Source organism: Chiloscyllium plagiosum, unplaced genomic scaffold (assembly GCF_037043375.1).
Source record: "Chiloscyllium plagiosum isolate Xiang-an unplaced genomic scaffold, Cpla_swu_hap1 HiC_scaffold_3, whole genome shotgun sequence".
NCBI lineage: Eukaryota > Metazoa > Chordata > Chondrichthyes > Orectolobiformes > Hemiscylliidae > Chiloscyllium > Chiloscyllium plagiosum.
Genome location: NW_028270141.1, coordinates 19,569,203 through 19,590,272, shown reverse-complemented (window position 1 = coordinate 19,590,272; position 21,070 = coordinate 19,569,203). Strand labels below are relative to the sequence as shown.

The window sequence follows — 21,070 nt, the reverse complement described above, 5'->3', positions numbered from 1 at the left end:
AGCAAGAATTTTGCCATTTTTCCTGCTCCTGGTTGTTATCCAGTAATCCCTGTTGGTAGTCCTTATATTTAACTTCTGACATGAAACATTTTCAGGCTCCAAGATGTTATAGTAATAAGGTGCCTAGTATCTCTTGATAAGTAATGGCTCCTTGCAAGTTGCTCCAGGGTATTTTCTATGCATGAGTCTTTATTCTATTCTTAACAAGGAGTCAATAAGTTTGATGGGAATGGGAAGCAATTAGTGAGGAAGCAAAATTAACATTTTGTTTAAATATGAGGCTGATGTGTAATTACGTGGGAGTATTCAAAATGAAATCATGATGAGTTGCAGGAGATCTTCCCACAGGTTTGTGTTAAGTAAAGCTTGGACATAGTCCTGGAGGCTTCTATGTTAACCCAATTTGGCCTCAAATGTGGTCTGTGTCAAAATAATTCTGAAATCAAAACACAGAAAAAAACTATACAGTAAATACTTTATACTGGCTATATTTCAGTGCCTACCTTTCAATGGCCTGATCTTGTACAGTCAAACACTTGGCAAAACATTGAGAGTTAGGTCTGGAAAACGTCAGGACTCTTTTTCTGCTTCGTGTGCTGTTCTTTTTCTGCTTCGTGTGCTGTCTTCAGACAACTGCAATACAGCCCACCATGTTGTCAGTGCAGTCTAACGTACTTTGTGTTTTCAGGCTATTGTCTGAAATCCCAAAGCATTTGAGAGTTTTGGAGTCTGGAACTCAGGTTTATCACAGGCATCTTTCAAAAGGATTTGCCCTTCTGGCTGAATGGCTGACAACTTCAATACAACCAGAATTTCAGGTTACCTTAGTTTGGCTCATAGTAATTTCACTGTATGTGAATTTAGTTTTACTCAGTTGAATGTTGTTGTTTTGGAGTAAGTAGTAGTATTTCAGTTACTGAATGTCTGTCTAGTTCTAAAGTACTCATTATGATAAAAACAAAAATGACTATGCTTCTTTCAAAAGTATTTCAGGAAAGGCATCAGTAAAACAATCTTCAAAGTTAGATTAGATTCACTACAGTATGCAAACAGCCCCTTCGGCCCAACAAGTCCACACCAACCCTCTGAAGAGTAACCCACCCAGACCCATTCCCCAACTCACCCTAACCGTGACTAGGGTACCTAACACTTTGGGCAATTTAGCATGGCCAATTCACCTGACCTGCACATCTTTGGGAGGAAACCGGAGCACCCGGAGGAAACCAGAACAGACACAGGTAGAATATGCAAACTCCACACAGACAGGCTGGAATTGAAAAATCTGTGTTTCTTTCTCCACAGATGCTACCAGGCCTATTGGGTTTCTCCAAGATGTTAATTTTATTTCAGTTATGTTTTTTACTCCTAGCTTTTTCTCTAAAAATCAATAATATAACAAAGGGCAACATCAAAAAAATGTATTTTCTTAGTAATCTCTGCTCCTTCGCCAAACAGACTGAGCATGTGCATCATTTTTCATCTTGATTATTTTATTTCCATCGGGATGCAGCAGAGGAAGAAGCAGGATGGGGTTGAGTCCTAAAAGAGAGGATGGTATCTGATTCCATTAATCAACTACAGGAGTATTACAGTTTAAAGAATAATTCTGCAATTGAGTAGTTTTAATTCAAGGTATCAAGAACCGTTCTTCACAGCCTATTAGGCGATTCCACTTCATATATTTTCTGATTGGGCCAATTCGCTTCCCATTTTGTGAATTACTGCAGGTTTTGCACATTTGTCATTTCTCAACTATGACAACACTGAGTCATTATAAACGAATGTCATTATAGCATGTATTGCCCAGTCAAAGATGACACTGTGCAAATCCTTTGGTACCTCAGGTTTAATGGAGTATATTTTATACTGGAATTAAATAGCTCATTTTAGTTACCCTGGCTCTGTCTGGAAGATAGCTACCCCAGGGAATATTGCTTGAGTCTGCTAAGCCATTTTTCCCTGAATTTCTTACATGTTCGTAAACTGATTTTGTGCTTGAGTTCATATGTTCCTGTTATTTCAAACCCTTAACGGGGCGGCATGGTCGCTCAGTGGTTAGCACTGCTGCCTCACAGCACCAGGGACCCGGATTCGAATCTAGCCTTGGGCAACTGTCAGTGTGGAGTTTGCACATTCACCCGGGTTTCCTCCGAGTGCTCCCAAAGATATGCGGGTCAGGTGAATTGGCCATGCTAAATTGCCCATATTAGGTGCCCTAGTTATGGATAGGGTAGGGTAGGGGAATGGGTCTGGGTGGGTTACTCTTCAGAGCGTCGGTGTGGACTTGTTGGGCCGAAGAGGCTGTTTGCATACTGTAGGGAATTTAATCTAATTTTGAAGATTGTCCTACAAATACCTTCCCTGAAATACTTTTGAAAGAAGCATAGTCAAATTTTGTTTTGATCATAGTTGACTATGCTACTTCAGTAAGGTGTCTCAGGAAAGTTGCTCAGGAAATATGGAGGAAAATCAATAAAAATAAAGTGACTTTATCATGATGAATGTTGAAAAATAATGAGAACAGAAGAACAGTATTCAAGAAAGATACCTAATTGAAATTAAATCTGAGGTTATAATTCCAGTCTAACTCGGTGTTTATGTGGTTGAGTTAATCTTTTGCACCAATGCCAAGCCTTTCAGACTTAATGTAGCCAGACTGTTTAACCCTTAAAGTAACTAACAACACTTGCTGTGCTTGCCACAAGTAGTTCTTTTTATTAAAACAGCTGAGGACAAATAAAGCATTGAACAATAGAAATGTTATTTCATAAAAGTGCGTGGGTGTACCATATAATTGGGAAAAATAAAGGATTTTCAGTCTTCACCTATTGGTGCATGGTTTCAAAGTGCAAATGCTGATTCAGTGATCAGATTGACTTTTCATTCCATGTTGGTCATGTTCTGGTTTGTAGAATCCATTTCTGCTATTTCTTGTAATATACAATCATTAAAAGGATAATGAACTGTGTTCAGTTTAACCAACTGCTGACTCCGTTCACTCCATATTAATAATATTCTGGCCATAAACAAATAGGACGTTTTTAAAAATTTAGCAAGGAAACCAGTTTGCTTTCCAAGCATTTAATAGTCAGGAGCTATCATTCTGCTCATCACCTATTGGGGTTATAGATATGAAAATTACAGTTCAATGTCCCACTTTTTATCATTCTGTTTTTGGGGTGGCATTGTGAGGACGCCAGGCTGGCCATACTCTGGGATGTGTTGAATGGCAGAGGAGCAGGGTGGATAAGATTGACACAGTTTGTTGTTAGAGTTTCAATTGAAGTTCACTACAAGGCCTGAACCATACAGAGCCTCCTGACCGTGATGCTTGTCCTGAGTATGCGCAGGGAATCAAGGGTAGCTCAAGTGAGATGTGAGCTTCTGGTTGACCCGACTCTGGCTATAGTTTGCAATAAACATTTGAGCAGGTTCACTGGGTGCCAGTCACATAGTTTTTATGGTCTGGCGGAAGACCAGGGACTACCTAAACAGTTCTTGTCCAATTAAGAATGGAAAGGAGAATTATTGGGGTCTTCAGAGCAGTGATGATGTGTCTACCTCTGGGCCAGAAATTCTGGCCACAGATGTGTGTAATAATGTGCAAAACTGGCTGATTTTAGAAAAATAATCACCACGTCTGCTGGTGCTGTGATAGTGTCCTTGTCTCTGGCCAGGAAGTTTGGTTTCAGGTCTCACCTTAGGATGTGATGGCCATGAGAGTGTGTCATAAAATGTCTGAACAGGTTGATGAACCCTCCTTTCCAAAAAATTAATCTTGTAATGGCTGCAGTTTTCCTCAAATGCAAGTTGAAGGTGTTTGGTATAGCAACACATGATAAATCTTCCTGCTTCCTGCAACCAGAATTCTCATCTGATTTCACCTCTGCTGCATTTCCAATGTTTCTTCACCACCACCTCAGGAGCATTGATACACAGATTTCCATTCCACAGTAGCCATCTAGGATCTCAGAATTATTACGGTGCAGGTGGAGGTCCTTTGGCCCAAGGTGTCTGCACTGGCTCTATTATCTCCTGCATTTTCTCCATCTTTGTGTCCCTGTCATTTCCTATGTCCAAGCTGAGGTGAAATGTTATGTTCAAAAATGTTATTTCTCTCGGAGTTAAATTCAACGGAATGAACAAAATCATGTGATAGTTTTGAAAATCTATCTTGATGAGCGTGGGCTCCATTGCTGTTTTCATCCGGTGAACATTTCAGTATGATTTTGTGCGGATAAAATAGTAATGGCAGTAATGCCAAGAATTAATTTTGATTTCACTTCTGTTTAGAACTTTGATATGTTTTGTGAGAAGAATACTTGTTATTTCACTAACTTAATCTTCTCTCCTTCTATGCTGATCTGTTTTCAGTCCATTCCATCCTATGAAGAAATTCAAGGGAAGATGCATCAACTTGCTGTGTTTCTGGAAATGCCTCGATTTCCTGAAATAACTGAGAAATGTTTTCTCCATCCAGATATGCTTTGTATCAAGCTCTTGATGGAAGCTAACTTACCAGGTAGATGTCTCCAAAACAAATATGAAATAGGAGAAAGATTACCAAAGCAAAGTACTTCTCTTCCTGATCTTGTCCCCCCCAACCCCTGACACAAATCCATCATCAGTTTTATGTTTTGCTTAAAGGAAGAGATTTTGCAAAGTTTCTTTGTTCTTCCCAAGAAGACTGAGAGTTGAGAAGTAGTGCTTCAAATGACAGCTTCAAGACCTGCCAGTTCGCATCTCTGTCGGAAACATAGAAATAAAATACTGTCCATATGGGAAATCTCAAGTCAAATTAAAACCAAAAGGTGCTTGAAATACTCAGTAGATCAGGCTGTATCTGAAGAGTGAGAAACAATGTTTAAGCCTTTGGATTGATAACTTTGCATCAGAATTGGAAAACAGCACAATGACAGGTCTTAACCATGGATAGCAGGAAAGACCAGGGAAGATCTCTAAAAGTGTGGAAAGCAGAATAGAAGGAAAAGATATAAAATAGATGTTGATAAGCAAATAATGCTCAAACAATGGATCTAGAGGGAGTATAAATGGCAATAGCAGAATCTTTACCAAACGTGTAGTAGTTGTTGAAATTGTTGAATCCACTGTTCATAGAGTCATAGAGATGTACGGCATGGAAACAGACACTTCGGTCCAACCCGTCCATGCCGACCAGATATCCCAACCCAATCTAGTCCCCCCTGCCAGCATCCGACCCATATCCCTCCAAACCCTTCCTAATCATGTACCCATCCAAATGCCTCTTAAATGTTGCAATTGTACCAGCCTCCACCACATCCTCTGGCAGCTCATTCCATACACGTAACACCCTCTGCGTGAAAAAGTTGCCCATTAGGTCTCTTTTATATCTTTCCCCTCTCACCCTAAACCTATACCCTTGAGTTCTGGACTCCCCGATCCCAGGGAAAAGACTTGCCTATTTATCTTATCCATGCCCCTCATAATTTTGTAAACCTCTATAAGGTCACCCCTCAGCCTCCGACGCTCCAGGGAAAACAGCCCCAGCCTGTTCAGCCTCTCCCTGTAGCTCAGATCCTCCAACCCTGGCAATATCCTTGTAAATCTTTTCTGAACCCTTTCAAGTTTCACAACATCTTTCTGATAGGAAGGAGACCAGAATTGCACACAATATTTCAAAAGTGGCCGAACCAATGTCCTGTACAGCTGCAACATGACCTCCCAACTCCTGTACTCAATACTCTGACCAATAAAGGAAAGCATACCAAACTCCTCCTTCACTATCCTATCTACCTGCGACTCCACTTTCAAGGAGCTATGAACCTGTACTCCAAGGTCTCTTTGTTCAGCAACACTCCCTAGGACCTTACCATTAAGTGTATAAGTCCTGCTAAGATTTGCTTTCCCAAAATGCAGCACCTCGCATTTATCTGAATTAAACTCCATCTGCCACTTCTCAGCCCATTGGCCCATCTGGTCAAGATCCTGTTGTAATCTGAGGTAACCCTCTTTGCTGTCCACTACACCGCCAATTTTGGTGTCATCTACAAACTTACTAACTGTATCTCTTATCCTCTCATCCAAATCATTTATGTAAGTGACAAAAGGTAGAGGACCCAGCACCGATCCTTGTGGCACTCCACTGGTCACAGGCCTCCAGTCTGAAAAACAACCCTCCACCACCACCACCCTCTGTCTTCTATCTTTGAGCCAGTTCTGTATCCAAATGGCTAGTTCTCCCTGTATTTCATGAGATCTAACCTTGCTAATCAGTCTCCCATGGGGAACCTTGTCGAATGCCTTACTGAAGTCCATATAGATCACATTTACTGCTCTGCCCTCATCAATTTTCTTTGTTACTTCATCAAAAAAATCAATCAAGTTTGTGAGCTATGATTTCCCACGCATAAAGCCATGTTGACTATCCCTAATCAGTCCTTGCCTTTCCAAATACATGTACATCCTGTCCCTCAGGATTCCCTCCAACAACTTGCCCACCACCGAGGTCAGGCTCACTGGTCTATAGTTCTCTGGCTTGTCCTTACCACCCTTCTTAATCAGTGGCACCACGTTTGCCAACCTCCAGTTTTCCAGCACTTCACCTGTGACTATCAATGATACAAATATCTCAGCAAGAGGCCCAGCAATCACTTCCCTAGCTTCCCACAGAGTTCTCGGGTACACCTGATCAGGTCCTGGGGATTTATCCACCTTTAACCGTTTGAAGACGTCCAGCACTTCCTCCTCTGTAATCTGGACATTTTGCAATTTGTCACCATCTACTTCCCATATCCTTTTCCACAGTAAATACTGATGCAAAATATTCATTTAGTATCTCCCCCATTTTCTGTTGCTCCACACAAAGGGCGCCTTGCTGATCTTTGAGGGGCCCTATTCTCTCCCTCGTTACCCTTTTGTCCTTAATATATTTGTAAAAACCCTTTGGATTCTCCTTAATTCTATTTGCCAAAACTATCTCATGTCCCCGTTTTGCCCTCCTGATTTCCTTCAGTATACTCCTACTTTCTTTATACTCTTCTAAGGATTCACTTGATCTATCCTGTCTGTACCTGACATATGCTTCCTTCTTTTTCTTAACCAAACCCTCAATTTCTTTAGTCATCCAGCATTCCCTATACCTGCCAGCCTTCCCTTTCACCCTGACAAGAATATACTTTCTCTGGATTCTTGCTATCTCATTTCTGAAGGCTTCCCATTTTCCAGCCGTCCCTTTACCTGCGAACATCTGCTTCCGATCAGCTTTTGAAAGTGCTTGCCGAATACCATCAAAATTGGCCTTTCTCCAATTTAGAACTTCAACTTTTAGATCTAGTCTATCCTTTTCCATCACTATTTTAAATCTAATACAGTTATGGTCGCTGGCCCCAAAGTGCTCCCCCACTGACACCTCAGTCACCTGCCCTGCCTTATTTCCCAAGAGTAGGTCAAGTTTTGCACCTTCTCTGGTAGGTACGTCCACATACTGAATCAGAAAATTGTCTTATACACACTTAAGAAATTCCTATCCATCTAAACCTTTAACACTATGGCAGTCCCAGTCGATGTTTGGAAAGTTAAAATCCCCTACCATAACTACCATATTATTCTTACAGATAGCTGAGATCTACTTACAAGTTTCTTTCTCAATTTCCCTCTGACTATTGGGGGGGGGGGGGGGTCTATAATACAATCCCAATAAGGTGATCATCCCTTTCTTATTTCTCAGTTTCTCCCAAATAACTTCCCTTGATGTATTTCCAGGAATATCCTCCCTTAGCACAGCTGTAATGCTATCCCTTATCAAAAATGCCACTCCCCCTCCTCTTTTGCCTCCCTTTCTATCCTTCCTGTAGCATTTGTATCCTGGAACATTCAGCTGCCAGTCCTGCCTATCCCTGAGCCATGTTTCCGTAATTACTATGATATCCCTGTCCCATGTTCCTAACCATGCCCTGAGTTCATCTGCCTTCCCTGTTGGGCCCTTGCATTGAAATAAATGCAGTTTAAATTATTAGTCCTACCTTGTCCCTGCCTGCCTTAACTGTTTGACTCACGTCTGTTCTCAGCTGTACCTGTCTCAGATCGATCTCTTTCCTCACTATCTCCCTGGGTCCCACCCCCCACCTTACTAGTTTAAATCCTCCCAAGCAGTTCTAGCAAATTTCCCTGCCAGTATATTAGTGCCCTTCCAATTTAGGTGCAATCCGTCCTTCTTGTACAGGTCACTTCTACCCCAAAAGAGATTCCAATGATCCAAAAATGTGAATCCTTCTCCCATACACAAGCTCCTCAGCCATGCATTCATCTGCTCTATCCTCCTATTCCTGTCCTCACTAGCTCATAGCACTGGGAGTAATCCAGATATTACTACCCTTGAGGACCTCCTTTTTAAATTTCTACCTAACTCTCTGTAATCTCCCTTCAGAGTCTCAACCTTTTCCCTTCCAATGTCATTGGTTCCAATGTGGACAATGACCTCCTGCTGGCTCCTTTCCCCCGTGAGAACATTCTGCACCCTCTCTGAGACATCCTTGATCATGACACCAGGGAAACAACACACCATTCTCCTTTTTCTCTGCTGGCCACAGAAATGTCTGTTCTTCTGACGACAGAATCCCCTAACACAATTGATCTCTTGGAAGCCGACGTACCCCTCGTTGCATTAGAGCCAGTCTCAAAACCAGAAACTTGGCTGTTTGTGCTACGTTCTCCTGAGAATCCATCACCCCCTACATTTTCCAAAACAGCATACCTGTTTGAAATGGGTATATCCACAAAAGACTCCTGCTCTAGTTGCCTACCTCTCTTACCCTTCCTGGAGTTAACCCATCTATGTGACTATATCTGAGACTTTCCCCCCTTTCTATAACTGCCATCCATCACATACTGTTGCTGTTGCAAATTCCTCATCGCTTCACTTTGTCTCTCCAACCGATCCACTTGATCTGATAAGATTCGCATCCAACAGCATATATGGCAGATATAATCCCCAGTAGCCCTTAAACTCTCTTTAAATTCCCACATCTGACAGGAAGTACATATCACTGTAAAGACCATTTTTGCTCCTTCACAATCTACAGACCCAGAGAATCACATTGTCTTATTCCTCTACAAACACTGCCCCAGGTTAAATTAATAGCTATGGCTTATATTTTAAGTTTAATCAAGAGACTTATCTCCAAAAACATATAATCAAGAAAGAATACATGATATTCACTACTGCAGCCTTTCTCTAGGACAGACTTAAACAACAATTAACTTATCTGATTCTGTGCTGTGAACTTTGCCCAACGGTTCCTCCAAGATTAGTTGTGAATTTCACTGTTTGTTAATTTTCCCAGATGCACTCCGATGTCCAGCGATACACGAATTCAAACAGCAAAGGCAGTAACTGTGCAGGTTCTCTCTCTCTCTCTCTCTCTCCTGCACTGACCTCACTATGTGCTTCCTTTGTCTGCTCTTCTCCCTTTTAAACTGCTGTTGTTTTGACTTTTTTTTCCCAAAGTTCCAAAACAATGCAACAGCATATAAAACAGAATTGCTGCTCCTGGAATTCGAGGAAATCACCTCCAACATCTAAAATACCTCAAAAAAAAGGAGCAGCTCTTACAGGCAGAAATTTTTCCCGTCCTCCATCTAAATCGAAAGTTGAAGTTCTATTATTCAAATTTCTATTGAGCTCCACTGAAACATTTCAGGAGGTGGGGACAGGTGAGAGTAAGAGGGGCAGAGAGCTAAAATTATGGGCACCTGGAAACTTGAAATGTTCCATGAATTAGTCACCCAGGGATTGTTTAGTCTCTTCAATGTAGAAAAGAGATTGTTGTGAGCAGAGACCACAGCAAACTAAATTGTCATTTTGTCTGGCTGGTAACACAACTGATACTCAAGTTAAGCCCCATATCTCTTTGCAGAATATGTTTTTTTTTTAAGTTGTGCATGTTTTATTTCAATCATAAGACACAGGAGTGGAAGTAAGGCCATTCGGCCCATCGAGTCCACTCCGCCATTCAGTCATGGCTGATGGACATTTCACTGCTACTCACCCGCACTCTCCCCGTATTCCTTAATTCCTTGCGAGATTAAGAATTTATCGATCTCTGCCTTGAAGACATTTAATGTCCCAGTCTCCACTGTGCTCCGAGGCAATAAATTCCATAGCCCCACCACTCTCTGGCTGAAGAAATGTCTCTTCATTTCCGTTTTAACTTGACCCCCTCTAATTCTAAGGCTGTGCTCACAGGTCCAAGTATCCCCGCCTAATGGAAACAAATTTCCAGCGTCCACCCTTTTTACGCTATGCATTATCTTGTAGGTTTCTGTTAGATCTCCCTTCAACCTTCTAAACTCTAATGAATACTATCCCAGGATCCTCAGCCGTTTTCCTCCGGGTGGTCCGGTTTCCTCCCACAGTCCAAAGTTGTGCAGGTTAGATGGGTTGGCCGTACTAAATTGCCCATGGGGTAGGGGAATGCGTCTGGGTGGGAAACTCTTCGGAGGATCGTGTGGACTTGCTGAGCTAAATGCCCTGTTTCTACACTGTAGAGATTCTAGTCCTAATAGGCTGTAGAGATTCTAGTCCTACTTTCACCCCACGCAACAGAGGAACCTCGATTATCTGAATATCAGTTTATCCGAAGGAGATCTCAAGGTCCCAATAGAAACATTACATCAAAGACTTGTTTCTAACCCTGAATGTGTCTTTTGTTTGCAATGATTAAGCAGGCACTGTCTACAAATGACTTGACCCCCTGCTGTCTCTCTCTCTCTCCCTCTGCCCCCAAACTTTCCCTGGAGTTCTACAGAGGTGTGTACCCTAAACTCCCCTTCCCCAGATGATCTCTCCAACATTGTCCTGTACAGGGTAAAAGTGGAACCTGTCAAAACGTTGCAGTAAAAAGTTGTGGGGCTGTGGCTGTATGTGTGCGCTATTTGGAGACTTAAAGGTAGCAGCAGCAGCCTTGTTGTTGGTGTCCAGTCTGGCTGCCCCGGAGAGTGGGCGGGGGGGTGGTGTTGTACTGGGTGGGGCGTGGGAGTTGTTGGACAGGTTTGGGGGCGAGGGCGGGGGCAGTGTTGGACGAGGTTGGGGCGCGGGCGGCGTTGAACGGGGTTGTGGGAGTGGGGTTCATGTGCGGTGTGCTGCTGCCTCGTCTCCTGAATGGGGAACAGACTTTAAAAAAATTCTGAGCCCCAGAGGAAAGGCTTTTAATCGATTAACCAAATAATCAATTATCTGAACGAAATAGTGCCTGCTCATCTAGTTCAGATAATTGAACTTCCTCTGTAGTTTGTTGGGGGTTTGGTGGTATGGGAGTGCTGTGGGGGTAGTGGGTGTAGGGAGCTGGTGGAAAAAGACATCAATAGTTCAGATTAAGTGATCGGAATGTGAGAATGGCAGAAGGTGCAACATCTGCCCCTTCACCTCCTCCCTGTTCACCACCCAAGGGCCTAAACAGTCTTTCCAGGTGAAGTAGCATTTCACCTGGACCACCTCCTCCAATCTTGTGCATTGTACTCGCTATACCTAATATGGCCTACTCTACATTGGAGAAACCAAACACAGACTGAGTGACTGTTTTGTGGAACACCTCCAGTCCGTGCGTAAGCATGACAGCAACATTCCCATAGCCGGTCATTTTAACACAGCATCATGCTCACATACCCACATGTCTGTCCTCATCATGCTGCAGTGTTCCAGTGAATCACAGCTCAAAATGGAGGAACAACATCTCTGCTTCAGACTAGGCACTTTACACTTCTGAGCATAATCTTGAGTTCAACACCTTCAAACTGTGAACCAACTCCCAGTTCTTCCCTGTCTTTTGGTTTTACTTATTGCATTCTGTTATTGTGTCCTCTTTCCCCCTCCCCATACCTCAATGGGACTGTCTGTCCTTTCAAATCTGGCAGGTAGACACACCATTCTTCTGCCATTCTCACATTCCGATCACTATCTGAATTATCAACATCTTTTCTCCACCAGCTCTCCACACACACCCTTTCTCTCTCCACACATTCCCTATTCCCAAATGAAAGCATAAATGCTGCCCCCTCCACACTTCCCAACAGCTCTGATGTAGAGTCATCTGTACTCAACGTTAGCTTGCTCTCTCCATGGATGCTATCTGACCCACAGTGATCTCCAGCATTTGTTGTTTTAAGTATAGATTCCAGCATCTGCAATAATTTATTCCTCCTCTTAATACTGTCATCAGGTATCCTGTGTAAAACAGATGTAATTTCAGTCAAATAGATGGGTTAATCATTATACCAACCTTCCTAAATGTTCTTTCCATTAGGATTTGTATGAAATAGTTAAAAACACAGGTTAGAGTTTGCTGTCAGCAGCTGTTTACTTCGAGAAAAATGTGCCAGAAATCCACTGATCTCTGGGGCCAGAATTTTAGTTATCTCTCTCGCCATGCAGCATAGTCAAATAGCAATTTCCAACATGGAGATGTCAGAAGTCACATGACATCAGGTTATAGTCCAACAGGTTTATTTGAAATCACAAGCTTTCGGAGCTCTGGTCCTTCACCAGGGCGGGGGGAGATGGTGCTATATTAGTAATGCTACCGGACCACTACTTCAGTGACCCAGTTTTAGGTTTACCAGCATTCTGGGTGTCACCATTTAATAGAAATTGAACTGGCCAAGCCATATAACTCTGGTTACAAGAACAAGTCAGTGTCTAGGAATTCTGTGGTGAAAACCTGCCTGCAGTGTCACCAATGCCTGTCCACTTACCTAGATGAGTGCAACTCCAATAGCACTCAAGCAACCCAATGACATTTAGGACAAAACAGCCTGCATCTAATGCCTTTGGCATTTACTCCCTTTACCATTGATGCACAGTGGAATCACTGTATTTACCTAAAAGGTGCACTGCTGTAATTCACCAAGACTCTGCTGATTGCACTTTCCAAACCAGTGATTTCTGCCACCCTAGAAGAACAAGGGGACCAGTTGCATGGGAACACCACTATGTGCAAGCTCCCCTTGCAAGTATACACCACTCTGACTTGGAACTGTATCTCTGTTCCTTCACTGTCACTGGTTCAGAATTTCGGAACGCACTTTCTTCTGCACAGTGAATCTACCTATGACACATGGATTGCAGTAGTTCAAAATCACTACCTGTTCCAGGTAAATTAGGGGGTTGGCCATAAATGCTGGCCAAGCCACCGAAGACCACATCCCATGAACAATTCTTTTTTAAGAAACTGCTTAATGTTCTGGTGAAATAGCTCTAGATCACACCATGGTAGCTGGCGAAATTTGAATACAACCTGGAATATAAAACTACTTTGCAATGGTGATCATAACGATTATCATTGATTGTTATGAGATCCATCTAATTCACTTAATTTCCTTGAGGGAAGAAAATCCTTACCTAGTGAGGCCCACATGTGACTCTAGACCCACAGCAATGTGGTTAACTCTTAACTGCCCTCTGAAATGATCTAGCAAGTTGCTCAGTTCAAAGGCAATTAGGGATGGGCAACAAGTAATGGTCCTGGCAATAGCACTCACATCCCTTGAAAGAATGTGGAAAAATATTCCTACTGTAGATTTAAAGTGGACCTAAGGGGCAACTTTTTAATGTAGCAAGTGGTGCATGCATGTAGTCGTCTGCCAGAAGAAGTGGTGGAGGCTGGTGGAATTACAACATTTAAAACGCATCTTGGTGGGTATATAAATAGGAAGGGTTTAGAGGAATATAGGCTAAAAGCTGGCATATGGGACTAGATTTATTTAGGCTATCTGATCAGCATGGACAAGTTGGACCGAAGGGTCTGTTTCCGTGCTTTATGATACCATGTAAAACTGTTGGGATGCCAGCAACCAATTACATTAATGAATTATTAAAGAAACCAATCAGGAAATGCAAAGCACTAAAATATAATCTCTTTCTAAACATTTACGTAATTCAAAGATGAGGAAGTAAACATGGAGTGAAGGTAGAAAGTTTCTAAAATAGTATTTAAAAATTGAATTAAACCTAGTGCTTATTCTTAATGGTGACACTTATTGCATTACAAATATAAAATTGTTTTCAGGGGCTAGATCTGTTATTCACAAATAGCTATTGGTCAGATTAGATCATTCTTCTAAAAAAAATTCACCTGATTGAACAAGAGTTTTTTTTTAATGCGGGTTTTTTCATTGCTAGAGACAAGGGAAAATTTGCACCAAATAACCAATTTCACTGGTTGCCGGCTTAGCAATAGTGGCCCCAATGCAACTAATGACGGAATAGATCGCAAAGTTACGATTTCTGTATTAATCAGGCTCTTTGCTAAATCCTGATGTTGTAGACAGTTTTAGAGAAGTAATGACAGCTCACTGCTGTCAAAAACCACTTCTACATCTAGACCAATACTTGTCTACTCATGCAGTCTGTACAAAAGTATATATTTGTGCATTGAAATGCACGTGATAAGATGCACACCAAGCATTTATTATGTAGGAGGATAAGCTTCTTAAATCTTTTATGGTTGTGGATGAGTGAAAATGTTAGCTCCATAATAGTAAGCCATACAACTTTACTGTGTCACATTCTCCAGCAGATTCTTTGTCATGTCTTCCATTGCACTTGTTAAGGCTAGTTGGCACCAGTCAATCTTGTTTACATTTATTACTGTTTACAGTCATTAATACTGAAAGGTTGGCCCTCATATGCCAATGCAAACTAATCTAACTGATCTGCACCAGTTTAGCCTAAAGCTGGAAACAAATCTTGCCGTCTTTTTCATGTTTATTCTGAAACTGTTCAGTTAAACATGAATTGCTGATACAGGTGAAACATGTAATTACACTGATACTCAAACCAGTTTAACTGGTTAAAAAAAGCATAAAGGAGGATAAGTAATCTCTCTTCTCTCCCAACCCCCAATCCTATTCCAAAGAAAGTTTGCAAATATTAAGACATTTTAAGACTTTTATTGTAACTTTAAGGAAAAGCAATAAGTTGAAACAATATTTGAAATAACTATCCAATTAAGTAAGTTGAGTTTCTTTTCTTATCTTGATTTATGTTTGGTGATCCCAAACCAGAGAACATGCATATCTGGATACGAAGATTGGTGAAGAAAATGGGTATCGGAGAAGTGGACTTTCTGACTTATCACCCATTGTCTAGAAGAGCAAAAATGGTCAAGTATGAAGTTCAGGCTGCAGCGGTAATTGTGGTTGCCCTGAAACTGCTGTTTGTTCTTAATGATAAACATGAGTGGTAAGTCACTTGATGTATCTAGTTAAATATTGAAGATGGTATGGAGCACTGTTTGTTTGTGTTTTAAATGTTTTGTAATTTTTTTTATTATTAACAGGTTGCTATCTAACAGAGCGAAAGAGATAAACAAACAAAACAGTGAAGGTATTTAATTATGATTGTTATAGAATATGTAAATCTAAATCCAGTTTTATGGGTAATCATGGAGAAAGGGATTTTATAATTAATTTGAAAACTATGGAGCAGCTTAGCTGTACAGTTCCTGCACTTCATTATTTAGTTATAGGTCGCGTCGAAAAGGGTATCTGTTCTATCTTTCAACAAGAAAGCCAGTTAGTCCAACGGCTCCATTATTCACCTATCTTCCAAATATTTCTTCTCTAAGTATTTATGCAGTTCTCCTTTGCTAAAAGCAATTGTTGAATCTGTATGGAACACCCAATGAGACAGCACATTTCAAATCCACCCACTTTTGCATTAAAAAGTTCTCCTTACGACACCACTGCCACACATTAAATCTTTCCATTCTGATTATCGATTCTTAAGCCATTAGTAAATATTTCTCCATATTTACAACTTTATGACTTTAAACATCACTACTAAGACGCTTTTTTGGCTCCACAGAAAGCAATCCCAGCTTTACCAATATTTTCATGTAATGTAGTCCCTCATCCATAGAACTATTAGGTAAATATCTTCGATGCTTTATTCAAAGATTTCACATCATTCAAAGTGTGGTGCTTAGAATTGTGCATAATACTCCAGCTCATGCTGAACTAGTGTTTTATATGAATTTAGTATAACTTTCTGGCTTTTGTAATCTGAGCCTCTAGTTATTAAGCCCAGGATTTAATTTAGTCTGTTAACCTGCCCTGCCACTTTCAATTATTTGTGCACAAGCATTCCCAGATGTCTCTGTTCCTGTATTTGTTTTAAAATGGTACTATTTAGCATGTATCATCTTTCCTCATCCTTTCTACCAAAATGTACCTCCTCCCACTTGTCTGTTCAGTTAAATCTATCATCTACCACTCATTCTATCAAGCCTGTTTTGTGTCCTTTTAAAGTCTATTATTTTCCTCTGCTAACTCCCGCATCCAGTCATTAATTTGTATCAAAAATACCACTGGTCTTAAGTAGTGAACCTTGTGGAATACCACTGAATACCTTCCAGTTTAATGAAAAGGATTTGCCACTTCTCTCTCCTCTTCCAGCCTTTTCCAATAGCCAAATTTATTATAATGTTGATGTTCACCCTTTTACTCATCTCCAACAAATGTAAATGTAACCATCGTCCCTTGACTTTCAGTGTCATTACTATCACTAAATTCTCCACCATCAACATCCTGGTAATATCATTGACAAGAAACTTAATTGGTTTAGCTGCATTCTGCGGCTACAAGAGCAGGTCAGAGGCTAGGACTGCTGGCCACCCGACTTTGCAAAGCCTGTCCAGCATCCGTAAAGCCAAGTCAAGATTGTGATGGAATACTCTCCATAACTGGATGAGTGCAGCTCCAACAAACCTCAACACCATCCAGGATCAAGCAGACAGCTTAATTTGCACTCCTGTCCATGACCATTCAATTTCTGCACTACCAATGTATAGCGACAGTAGTAGACTATCTACAAGGTGCACTACAGCAACATGTCATGTCTCCCTAGACAGTACCATCTAAACCCATGATCTCTATCAACTGGAAGTCATGGATAGCAGATATATTGAAACACCACCACTGGCAAGTGTCCCTCTAAGCTGTAAACTATCCTGATTTGGAACAGTGTTGTCATTCCTTCACTGTCATTGGGTTAAAATCCTGGAACTCTCCTCTTAACAACAGTGTGGGTATCCCTAAACCACGAGGATTGTAGCAGTTCAAGAAGGCAACTCATCGCTGCTTCATCCAAGGCAGTGTGGGATTGTAAGTGGCTTAGTACTTGGGACATATACATTCATATACACATTTTCTAAAGCCAGTGTGTTTTGGTTAAATGCTGCTTGCTGAGGAAAGCATGCATGCAGTTTCGTTGGCATCTCTTTGTTTTTTTCACTCAAAGCAATATTTCATCCTGGTTCTTGACTTGAATTGTGCTTGCGGACTGGGCAGTAAGATGGGGAAAGTCTTTTCCATATTATTGATATTAATTAGGACCATGAGTGAGTCAATGTACTTAAAGATGAAAGACAGACTTTGTTCTGTGAGCATATGGGGCCTTGGTACAAGTGTTATGTTATTTTTCCATCTCCGGTAGGAGCATGTATATTGCTTGCTGTGATTGAGATATATCTAACATATGCAATAGATATGTGTTTGCTTTGGTGAGGGCTGCCAAAATGGAACACAGTTAGATGAGAACTGTGCTACCCTGCAAAGAAACATTTACTCTCAGTAGGCATTATAGCGAATCTTTCTTTGGATTCAAGAGAATTGCAAAATTTGTCACAACCTTTGTGATCTCCTGGACAGGAGAAAGTGAGGACTGCAGATGCTGGAGATCAGAGCTGAAAATGTGTTGCTGGAAAAGCGCAGCAGGTTCACTGAAGCCCTTCCTGAAGAAGGGCTCATGCCCGAAACATTGATTCTCCTGCTCCTTGGATGCTTGACCTGCTGCGCTTTTCCAGCAACACATTTTCAGCTCTGATCTCCTGGACAGTCCTTTTTAGCTCCAGTGCATCCAGCAGTCATCTAGTCTAGAGAATGTTGTCTCGTAATTGTGATTCGATCTTGAATTATCTTTGTGCATTAGTCTTTTCTGCAATGGTAAATGCCACATATTCTTATGGTGATTTGTCCTCTAGTTATTTCTCCATGGGAAGTAAATGTTGGCTTTGTTTATTAACAAACACAATGAAAAAGGAACACATGGAGTTGCTTAATTATAAATTGGCCACTTAAAGACACACAAAAACAATCAGAGGAATATCAGAAAATCAAGGGGCCATTAAAAGGGATGGGGGGAGGAACCTATAGCTATCACCGGAGAAAAAGTAATGGAATACGAATGGAACTCAAAACTGACAAGGTCACTTGGAATGACGCCTTGCACTCAAGTCTTAAAAGTGGCTTCAGAGATGATGGATTGGTTGTAATTTTCTGAATTCATTAGAATTTGGAAGTGTGGTAGCAGATTTGAAAACTACTAATATAGACACTCTATTCAAGAAAGCAGGAAATTAGTGGCCAGTTGTCGAACATCCGTCATTGGAAAAGTACTAGAACTCATTATTAAAGAAGTCGTATTGGACACCTAGAAAATCATAAATCAATCAGGCAGAATCAATGTGATTTTAAAAAGGGAGATTGTGTTTGACAAAATTATTAGATTTCTTTGAGAATATAACCGAGTGGATGAAAGGGAACCAGTTGATGCAGTGCACTTGGATTTCCAAAAGGATTTCGCTGAAGTGCCTCAAGAGGTTAGCTATATGAGATGAGAACTTGTGATATTGAGGATGAGATATTAGCATTGACACAGCATGGCTAATTAACAGCAAACAAAGGGTCAGTTTGAATGGGGCATTTTCAATTTGACAAACTGAAAGAGGTGGTGATAATATCATGTAATCCAAAGGGGGCTCAAATTCCATCATAGTAGATGGTGAAATTTGAACTCCATAAAAATCGAATTAAAACTAATCTATTAATAACCACATAACCACTGCCAATTATTTTAGAAACCCATCTGGATCACTGTCCTTTAGGGAAGGGAATTTGCCATCCTCCCCTGGTCTGGCCTACATTAGTGTGGCCTACATGTAACTCCAGATCTATAGCAAGATGGGTGACTCTTAATTGCCCTTAGAAATGACCTGATTAAACAAGGGCAACTAGAAATAGGCAACAAATACTCCAGGGTGTAGTGATTTTAACACTGTCAGCCAGGTGGATCTCATAGAATTGAGTTCCCTGATTTGAAGCTGTTAACTTGGTCCAGTCAAGAATTCCTGGCTTACAAATATAAACAGGAGCGTCGGGGTTCTGTTCACTCTAGGAGCTGGCACTGAGCTAGTTAGATCAGTGTCCTGTACTACGCATGTGTAAATAAAGGGTGACTTTGTGGAGTTAGTTCAGTGATGCCCATATTCCACACATAAACAAAAGAAAGCTAGTGGAGTTCCACAGGGGTCAGTGCAGGGGCGTTAACGATCGCTATATTAACGACTTAGATGAAGGATTGAACTGTAGCCAAATGTGCTGACCATATAAAGTTGGGTGTGAAAGGAGGTCACAGTCTGCAAAGGCATATAGGTGGGTTAAGTAAGCAAGCAAGAATTTGTCAGATGGAATATCATGTGAGAAAATGAAATTGTTAATTTAGGTTGCAAATATAGAAAAACAAAATATTATCGACATGGATGCAGAAAGATCCTGGTGTCCTTGCGTCTGAATTGCAAATTGTCATCAGACAGATATAACAAGTGATTATGAATGCAAACAAAATATTTGACTCTGCATCAGGAATGGAGTATAAAATTACGCAAGTCTTGCTAGTACTGTGCAAGGAATTGGTAATACCACATCTGAAGTACTATTTTCAACTTACCTCACCTAACTGAAGGAACGACATACTTGCATCAAAGAAGGTTTACCAGGCTGTTTTATGGGACGAGGGATTTGTTATGAGAAAAGCTTGAGGATATTGGCCCTATATGCACTAGAGTTCAGAAAAATGAGAGGTGATTTTAATGAAACATAAAATTGTGAGGGGACTTGACAGAAAAGAGTATTCCCTCAGCGGGAATATAAGTCTGGCAACAACTGATTCAAAATTGCAGGTCTCCTGTTTTAAGATTGAGATAAAGAACTTTTTTTCTCTCTCTGAAGGTTGTTAGTGTTTGAAATTCTTACTTAGCTAGCAGTGGGGGCTCAGTCATTTAACATACTTAGGGCTGAGTTTGACGCATTTTTAATTGACAAGGGAGTCAAAACTTGTGGGATAAATGGAGAAATAGAATTAAGGCCATGATTGAATCAGGTATGATCTCACTTGAATGGTAGAGCAAGTAGCCAAATAGTGAAGTCCTCATACTTTTATGTTCTTGCCCAAACTTTAAGTTAACTTTGTCAACTCATGATCAGCCAAAATGGATTGAAGCCCAGGGGATCAGTGCTGATGAGCAAGCATCTCCAGTGAAGTAACATCTGTTGTAAAATAAATCATTGGTAATTCAGCCAAAATGACAAATTTTAAAATTGTTTGCACATATTATTGGAATGGGAAATGTTTTATATTGATTTTTACCAACTTATTTCCATACTTTGTCCTTAAAGTGTGTAAATTACATAATTTCTAAAATTAGAAGAATCATAGTAATTTAAAATAAAATCAGGAGACGTTCAGAGCCAATCCTGGCAAGTCTGAAAGAGGGTAGGATACTATTTCACATATCCACCTGCGTTAAACTTTTTCTCTGATTTGTATTGTTAGGCATTAAGGTATTTCAATTCAAAAAATGGTACACAGTAATGAGAAACAGTTTGGACGAACGTGAAAAGGAAGCGGAAGACCAAGCAGCCAGGTAAAGTTATGATTACTTTTACATAAGGTTTACGGTATGTTGTATCTTTTATTTACCAATTACAGAATATTTATAAAATGCAGTAATACCACTCTGATTGTAAATATCACACAGCTCAGTTAAAAGTTGGGATCCCTAGCAAAGGTCAGCTCAAAAGATTGACCAGAAAAGTAGACTTTCTACGTAAAATTGAAAATATCTCTGTCTAGCTGCAGTGGGAAGAATTAGTGAGGTCACCCAAAACCTCTTGGAAAACATGAGTTTACAACTTATTTAAGCAGCTAGGAGGAAAATAGTGAAGCAAGAAACCAGTAGTGAGAGTGTTTCGGAGG

General features: G+C 40.7%; 1 protein-coding gene across 2 annotated transcripts in view; it reads left to right on the top strand.

Annotated features, from left to right (window-relative positions):
- Nucleotides 1–21,070, top strand: part of taf1b (TATA box binding protein (Tbp)-associated factor, RNA polymerase I, B) — a 94,319-nt gene that overhangs the window by 59,151 nt on the left and 14,098 nt on the right. For both annotated transcript variants that reach the window (XM_043678043.2, XM_087977814.1), the window contains exons 9-12: nucleotides 4,375–4,522; nucleotides 15,040–15,217; nucleotides 15,315–15,361; nucleotides 20,648–20,738. In XM_043678043.2, coding sequence (XP_043533978.1) covers nucleotides 4,375–4,522; nucleotides 15,040–15,217; nucleotides 15,315–15,361; nucleotides 20,648–20,738 — 464 coding nt within the window. The remainder of the gene's footprint in view (nucleotides 1–4,374; nucleotides 4,523–15,039; nucleotides 15,218–15,314; nucleotides 15,362–20,647; nucleotides 20,739–21,070) is intronic.